Below are 8,973 nucleotides of genomic sequence, written 5' to 3'. Positions count from 1 at the left end.
AAAATTGATTCAAAGCATCAAGTATGACGCAAACAAAATTTAGCATTTCAAAACAATATTTACTTGTTGAACAACTTTCAATTTTTATTCATCAAGCACTTTTACCACTTTAAAATTATTATCCGGAAAATCCTATCGATTTGCGTTCATATCTTACTCACTCCCAGGTTGGAGAGTACCTATTGCATGTAAACTCTTTTTATATGATCATAAATCAATATTTATCTGATGAGAAATGAAAATGAAATTGAAATATAATAACAACAATTTAGACTTATATTAAAGCCAATTTTCAAAATATTTTACTCATGATTTTATACATGTTATATTAAAGAATTATTTGAACTAATCGAAAAATAACGTCTCATTTCCCCATGTGCACTTTCTAACACAACCACAAATAGATCGGCCGCTGATGTGGCCGATAATTATGCTCAATTTTGTTCAAAGAAACTTGTACAGGTACATCTAATTTAACAAGGATAATGGCAAAAAATGATTACATATCCATGTACAAAGAAAAACAGCAAGAAGTAACAAGATGCGGTGCTAAAGGACATCAATTGGTCCACTTTTACTTGGAACAATGTTCCATCGAACATATATATGTTGAAGTACAATAACATTATAAGGAAAAATCATACCCTGCTTAAGAAATATTTCATGAGTTCATATATATATATATATATATATATATATATATATATATATATATATATATATATATATATATATATATATATATATATATAAACATTTTATACACTAAGATAATTTTAAAAATTAAAATAATAGATAATTTTTTTTCTATAAAAAAAAATAGAAGAATAAGTTGCAATCTCTAACGACAAAATTGTTAATAAATCTGCTTTTCCTTTGACTTGACTTACTAGGAAATCAGACAATGTCTCTAGGTGCAATGTTGAAAAATAGTTTCTTTCTTTAATAATTTCCGAACTCTGGTGTGACACGTTTTATTTTTTCTGTAATTCATGAAGGTAAAAAATATGGATGGCATCCCGTGCATTCGAAATAACTGCCAAATCATTATGTGTTAAACCTCTCATGTTATCATACGTGTCTCCATTGAACTTCTTGGTTGTTGTTTTTCCTTTAGGGTTCTGTCTCTATATCTTCTGTGTGACAATATTCATCATCTAAAGCCCCAGTATCCACTTCCACTTTCCCATACGTGTGTTCCGTCTGTAAATCTTGTGGATGACTATACTCTCCGTCTATATCTTGTTCCGCAGAATTAACCTTTGTTTGGTCGTACGTGTTTTCTGTCAGAATAGGTCCAATGTGATACTTATCACCTTCAAGGCCAGACTCAGGCTCTGTTACCCCATATACATCTCTAATGGATTGATCGTAGATGTGATCAACATTCCCATGACCTGAGGCCGCAGATTCGTGTGTAGAAGCACAGTCATATACGCCCCCGTTTGGATCCCTTTTTTGTTTACTGTCTCTAAGATGATTGTAAAAACCTAAGTCCCCGGTTTGGTCCTTTCTTTGTTCCTTGTCTCTGAGGTGATTGTAAATACCTATTTCACTGTATTCCTCTTTAGAAACTGCTTCAAAAGGTTCTACAGAAGTATAGTGATCTGTCTGCAGCCCTTGTATTGTGTCATCTCCAGAAGCTTTATCATCACCTTCCTGATAGGTTTTGTTATAAAATCTTGTCGACTTTAAGGCTTTATGTGTCTTTTTTCCAAATATTATTTTCCTGAAATAATAAACAAAAGTATAATTAACAAGAAGTATGTGAGCGAATGCTCACTAGTAATATCCCCGCTCCGATGTGAATATACCCTCTCATATTGACATCGAATTCAAACAAAAATGAATTCTACCATAAGGCATGCCTAAACAATTAAGGTTATGCTAAAGTTCCAAGCATCTGCGCTGAGTAGTTGCTGAGAAAACTTGACGGAAATTTGGCGCACAGACGCACGGATAAACAGGAAGTTGACATCAGATTCGAATAAAAATGAATCCCACCATATGGCATGCCTAAACAAAGAGTGTGCTAAAATTTCAATCATCTGTGATGAGCAGTCGCTGAGAAAACTGTGACGAAAATTTGTTACGGACAGACACAAGGGTAAAACAGTATACCCCCTCTCCTTCGGAGCGGGGGTATAATAATTTCATTCAGTGCTAAGTGTGTCAAGCAAAGATAGCAAGCAGGTGAATGAAATTGGGAATTTATTGCAAGGTACCAAACTGGCATTTTTGTGAAATGATTGACTTCGACAAAGTGTATAACCATGATTACTTACATAGAAATATCTATTAAATCAACCATTGATGAACTGTAACATAGTAAGTCAAACAAACATTCATCCATGGTTAAATTTTAAAATGTGAAAACCCAGGAAAATCTCCCTTGAATTTTCAGTCTTCGTAAATATCAAAATAAAGAGCTATATACCGGAACTTTTGGCTTTATAAAAGTTTGAGTATACATATTTGTATAGAACCTTGACTAAAACACGTGTTCAGTTGTTAAATCCACAACAATATACCAAAACTAATCTATTGACATAAATAGGATGCGAAAAAACTCAGGAACATCCATTATAACATGTTTCAAACAATCAAAATCAGAAAAAAAATTGCAGAACATCTATAATGAAAAAAGTGAAGACAACGAACAGTGATCGATCTACAAAAAATCTATAAACAATACAATTCTGTAAAGAGGGCATAAAACACGGACCCCTGGAAATTCCAGAGGTGGGATCAGAGGAGTAGTAAGCATCCCCTGATAACTGGTCACACCCGTCTAGAGCTCTATGCATTGATCCGGTAGATGGAACATTCCGTAGTCAAATTCAGTATTAAAAAAAAAGGCCTAACAATTGGTATGAAACAAGTCAGCCACAATACGACCAGTGATAGGTTATATTTACTTAAAAGGGGTCATTATAACGACCATAAAATTTAGTAAATGCTGACTTCAAACGAGGTTGTTGAAATCCCAGTAACATCAACTTATCTGTCAGTAGCCTGCTTCGTTTTAAAAATTGATCGGATTCGGAGCATGCTCTTGAGTATCGAATAAGTTGAGAGATATAAGCACCATATGCAGATGATAGCGGGATATTACTCTATAAATAAGGAAAGTTGACGATAGAAAACTTGAAGTCATCTCGTTTGTCATACAATTTAGTTGTTAGTTGGCCCTTATCGTAAATAATCAGTTAAACATCCAAATATGAAACAGATGTGGCAGACTCTGTGGTGTCTTTTATTTGAAGTTCACTGGGATATATCGAATCGACATATGAATGAAAATAACCATTGTAAATGACAATACATCGTCGATATTTAAATTGAAGGCCACAGAAAGTGTTTTCTTCTTCTCAAGTAAAAGTTTTTGAATAAATTCTGCTTCATAGATTATAAAAACAAGTGGGCTAATAAAAGAGCACAATTCGTGCCCATCGATATTCCATCAGTTTGTTGGACGAACTGGTCTCCGAAGACTGCATAAATGTTGTCAATGAGGAACTCTAGCATCCTTTTAATATCAACTTCAGAGTACTTGAGTGTAGAATCAGAGTGATTTTGACAAAGTAATTTTGTTGATGACCAATCACAAGATAGGAAAATTTTCGACTTCCATTTTTATTAAAGGAGCAGTTATCTACGATATCAAAAAGTCTAGTTTATAATTTATCGTGAGGAATGGTTGTATACAGAAAAGTCGTACATTTGATGTTAACAACTTTTGAAAAATTTGGCGATTTTACCAATAAAAGATCCGTCCTGTGAAGCGTCAAGTCAGGGCAATTTTTGGTCTACATAGATTTTGTTTGAGAAAAACTTCAAAAGGCATAGATATAATGTAGACAGCTATGTATGACTTTGAATAAAGTTCACAGAGCGTTATTATGTTATATCATATTATTATGTAATCCTGTTCATCTCCACTTTCTACATCAGATTATCATATGTGTCAATTTACCTGTCTATCTGCTTCTTACCTTATAAAGCAGTATCCAGAAAGAGAGAGGATCAAAAGAATGATGCTTATTGTAGTCACTGTGATTATTATGTCATCTTTGTCCATATCTAAAATAAATAATAAACTTAATCAACCATACGCCAGAGAAATACAAAAAACACTATCTGAATGCGTAGGGATCGAAATACCTATGACCGTTACTGCATAAAATAATGAAGGGCTTAGATGGTAGATTATTTACATGGTTATTAAGGATTTATTCACAACAATCTTATAATGTTTTCAGGACAGCTAAAACACGTAAACTGAGAAATGTTATTCTTGTCTTCCACACCAGATTTGGGACTACTATTACTTCCAAAGTTGCTCAATATTACTATCTGCCTGTATTGCATTATACATGTATAACTCTGGAACTCCTGGCTATTTAGAAAGCTGTTGAAATTCATGTGCTATTGAAATCATATAGAAACGGTGTGTTCATAGAAACTACGGCTTTGGAACTCTTGATATGGATAAATCCTTATTGTCCTATTTACGGGACTTAATCTTGACTAAAGGATATTATATTCAAGATCAGAAGTCAAGGCCACTGGATTCTGAGGTATTAAATATTACAAATGAACCACATTCTACACAATTTTGAAAAGAATTCACGTTTCTAGCGGAAGGTCATGATTCCTTAAGTATTAGGAAATAATCATCTCTATAAGAGAATCCTTAAGTATTTCTTTAAAATGGAGAAACAAAATAAAAGAATATGAAAGTCATATTATATTAGAAGTAATGAAATATGGAGAGAACGAACAGCAACGAAGACCAAAAGTCCATTGACAGGTCCGTAGCAACCGTTTCATAAGTAAGGGTAGGGCAAACCTCTCCAAATAAATCTGGCAGGCAAAAAACCCTCCTTAACTGACTAAATCCTGGAATTTGCCAGTGCTCGACCTTGCAGCAACAAAAAGTGTGTGTGTGGGGGGGGGGGGGGCAACCAGCATATAAATGAAAATTTACTATAGCAAAATACGATACTTAGAAAAAAGTGTCCCCCCGCATTCTACGGGCCTGATTGAAACCATATATATCGGGAGCAGAGCATACACGAACCTCTTTCAGCATCAGAGATGGGGCCAGGTGCCATGGAGTAAGAAACTACATTCTCCTGCAATATGTGGTATTGACTTCCTTTGTGTTAATTTTGATATTTGACACATATTATATCTGAATGATGGTTCAGGCAATATTCAAAATAGACAGAAGTATCTGTATAAAGAATATCAGTGTTTCCTACATTAACATTCTCACAGCTCTATGTACTTCGTACCTGATTGGTTAGACGTGATGTTGTACTGTGTACTTCGTACCTGATTGGTTAGATGTGATTTCTGTACTCTTTATATCCGATTTCTCAGAAGTAGTATCCATTGCGTTCAGTGTTACAGTACTAAAGTCGTTTAGGATTTCTTCTCCTGAATTCTTTTCAAAGAAACATTATCTGAATGTACCATCTAAAAAGCATGTACATTTAATTTTCTTAAGTTTACCATGGGCATTGTATAAAATTATGTTGTCAACCATTAAAGAGAGTGATAGAAATTGTTTGTCATATCTTTATGTTTAATATCATATAATCCTTTGTCATAATTGAAAACAAATAAAACAATACCTGTGACTGTTTACATACAGCAATAGCTTGGCCGCCACATTCTTTAGTAAAGCTACATCGTTGATTGGAACACTTTTGACACTGTATCACATTTTCCTCTATATTATCTGCCATATCATCTTTATTGGGAAAAACATAAAGTCATTAATGATTCGATGAATATAAATTAATTTATATACAAAAGTAAAATGTTCATTTCATTTGAAAATAGAAAGTAAAACATGCTCAAGCATACCTTTATGGATTTGGATATTTTTGTCTTGAGAACATACTCACCACTTACAAGCACTGGTTGTCTTGTAATGCCTATCCAAATATCGGAATTAGGAATACCTCTGATATTATTGATGACCTGACAAGCACCTGTTGTATCATTAATGCTTAGGTTTCCCAGTAAATACGCCCCTGAATATTTACAGCTCTGTAGGGATTCTTTCCATCCTGTGGTTTCTTTATTTCGACGACTTTCAAACGATGCATCTGAATATTTTCAGAAAATGGTTATATTAAAATCATCTTCCTTAATACCTTCAGTAGATTACTGCATATCTATATTCTATATTCATCATTATGATGGAAGTTCGAATTACAATAGAATACATTTAGAACAGTCGCATCAGATGTATAATATATTGCCTGCATGTAATGAATGTCAACTTTAATATTAACGTTACGCTAATTTGTTCCACTCACTTGTGTCGGTACACGTCTTTCTGTACGCAATTTCGCAAATGGTACTTTTATATTCACCCTCAAAGGCTCCATTCCTTTTGGAACATTTTATCCTCTGACATCGATCTGTGTTATTATCTTAGAAAACAACATTAATTTTATTCTCAATGCAAAGGATGTTAACACGCTATGGTTGATTTATCACAGGTATCACATAATCGGCTGGTACATGTCATGCTTCTGATATTCTTTGTTCATAGGCCAGGCCTGTAGAACGCAGGGGCCCGGGGAGGGGGGGGGGGGGGGTTTAACCAAGAATTTTAATCTGGGTTGAAAAATCATTCAATGTTGAATACTGAATCGGGGATACATTTTCAACGTTAAAAATTGAGACCAAAAGTCGTAAAATTTTGACCCGGCGGGAGTCATTTTCCAACAGCTTGGTAATTTTCTTCTCGGCTTCATGACCTCAAAAATACTTACTAATCATGCGTTGTCAACGTATACTTACATTTTTCAGCCGTTCTGGTTGTTCTGTAGACGTTGTAATGTGAAATTCCCCCACAGTCTCGTACGTATACGTCTTTATTCGTGTCGTTACATTCAATAGTACAATATTGAGATGATTTAGAACCTTCAGTTGAGGTTAAAACATTCAAACAGAGACATCTCTCAGACTGGAATAAATAATATGCTGTAAAATGTTGCATCACTTTTGTAGACTCCATTCATATTAATTCAGATTTTTACTTTATACATTTTCTTCCATAAACAGTGCAGTGGCTTTTTAGCTCACCTGAGCCGAAGACTCAAGTGAGCTTTTCTGATCAAAGAGTGTCCGGCGTCCGCTGTCGTCTGTAAACTTTTCACATTTTCGACTTCTTCTCAAGAACCACTGGACCAATTTCAACCAAACTTGCCACAAAGCATCCTTGAGTAAAGGGAATTCAAGTTTGTTCACAGGAAGTGCCGCGCCCTCTTTCAAGGGGAGATAATTAAGAATTGGTGAAAATTTGGTGGCATCTTTTAAAAATCTTCTTCTCAAGAACCACTGGGCAAGAAAAGATGAAACTTATGTGATAGCTCTATTACATACTCTAGATTTAAATTTGTTCATATCATAACCCCAGGGGGTAGGGCGGGCCACAAGAGGCGGTGAAAGTTTTACATAGGAATATATAAGAAATGTCTTTAAAAATCTTCTTCTCGAGAACAGCAAGGCCATGATTAGTCATATTATTATAGAAGTATCCTCAGGTAGTGTAGATTCAAGTTTATTCAAATCATGTCCCCTTGGGGTGGAACAAGGCCACAACAGGGCGGGGGGGGGGGGGGGTCAAAGTTTACCATAGGCATATATTGGAAATATTTTTAAAAATCTTCTTCTCAAGAACAGCTAAGCCATTATTAGACATATTAATACAGAAGTATCCTCAGATATTGTAGATTCAAATTTGTTCAAATCATGACCCCTGAGGTACGGTGGGCCACAACATTGGGTCAAAGTTTACATAGGAATATATAGGTGTAATGGTTAAGTGGCATTTGAGTAAAACGCATTGAAGACTTCAAATAGTGGAATGACCTGACAACTCTTGGAATGGACTAGCCTAAGGGTATATAAGGCAAAGCTTTGGGAAAGTCAGGCATTCAGAAGGTAGCTGAAGAAGTTGGACGAAGAATCAGAAATAAAGAAGTTAAGGTATTCCATCCTAATAGCAAAAGATTGAATAAATTGAATACATAACAGGTGGTAGGTGTTGAATACTCAGTATATTTAGACATAATTCCCATTTATTACTATTAGTATGTAGGGGTGAGATGTGTTATGACCTTAAATTTGGTAAGAGTTATCTCCCTCTGTTTTGAATTATTCAACAAATTAATTTTAAGAAACTTATCTGGTAAAAAAAATCGTTTTCAATTGTCGTTCTATTTCTAATGTGGTTTAGTGCATTTTTCCACCCCAGTATTTATTGATATTCTTATTATTTGAATTTTTTTTAAAACTTGCTCCATAGACTTCAATGCAATCTTTGTTAAGTGCTTACTGCTAAGTAAATTACATTTTTGAAACTTTCTCTTGGTAAATCCTTTTCTACTGTAAAATGCCTTAAATTAATATCAAAGTATTATGTATGTGACGGATATTTATGGATATTGGATGGAAAACTTTAAGACAGAGTAAAAGGAAAAATCTATATATTCCTTGTAAGAACCTGATCATACCATTACATAGGAAATATCTTTGAAATCTTCTTCTCAAGAACAACTAATCCATTATTAGTCATATTTATACAGAAGCAACCTTGGATATTGTAGAATCAAGTTTGTTCAAACTATGACCCCCAGGGGTTGGGGGCACAACAGAGGGTCAAAGTTTTGCATAAGAATATATAGGAATCATCTTGAAAAAAATCTTTTGCTTAAGAACAGCAAAGCCATCATTAATCATTAATTATAGAAGCATCCTCAGGTAGTGTAGATTCATATTTATTAAAATTTACGATGGGTAGGGTGGGCCCAATATAAGCAATCAGAGTTCTTCTGTTTAAGAACAGCAAAGCCGTGATTACATGTAAAAATATTGATATAGAAGCATCCTGAGGTTGTGTAAATTTAAGTTTTATGTTTGCCCCCCCCCCTTAAAACTTTTCAA

At 34.3% G+C, this 8,973-nt stretch overlaps 1 protein-coding gene across 1 annotated transcript; it reads right to left on the bottom strand.

The window, feature by feature from the left end:
• Positions 1-845: 845 nt before the first annotated feature.
• Positions 846-7,042, bottom strand: LOC133199696 (uncharacterized). Its single transcript, XM_061335566.1, has 7 exons — positions 6,826-7,042; positions 6,336-6,452; positions 5,919-6,122; positions 5,643-5,761; positions 5,341-5,452; positions 3,996-4,083; positions 846-1,729 (listed from the first exon to the last, which is right to left on the bottom strand). Exons 1-7 carry the CDS (start codon positions 7,040-7,042, stop codon positions 1,114-1,116), a joined length of 1,473 nt encoding a protein of 490 aa, XP_061191550.1. The 3' UTR covers positions 846-1,113.
• Between the last annotated feature and the right edge of the window lie 1,931 nt (positions 7,043-8,973).

Source organism: Saccostrea echinata, unplaced genomic scaffold, assembly GCF_033153115.1.
Source record: "Saccostrea echinata isolate AGI-Se365-2 ecotype Australia unplaced genomic scaffold, CSIRO_AGI_Sech_v1 ptg000034l, whole genome shotgun sequence".
NCBI classification, from domain to species: Eukaryota; Metazoa; Mollusca; class Bivalvia; order Ostreida; family Ostreidae; genus Saccostrea; species Saccostrea echinata.
Note: the sequence above shows the minus strand (reverse complement) of the source record. Positions and strands in the feature narration are given on the sequence as shown.

Coding starts and splice junctions, on each gene's coding strand:
- LOC133199696 (XM_061335566.1), bottom strand. CDS start 7,042: ATGGAGTCTACAAAAGTGATGCAACATTTTACAGCATATTATTTATTC. Junction 6,123..6,335: donor AAAGACGTGTACCGACACAA/GTGAGTGGAACA, acceptor GAAAATATTCAG/ATGCATCGTTTGAAAGTCGT. Junction 5,762..5,918: donor ACAACCAGTGCTTGTAAGTG/GTGAGTATGTTC, acceptor TTCCCAATAAAG/ATGATATGGCAGATAATATA.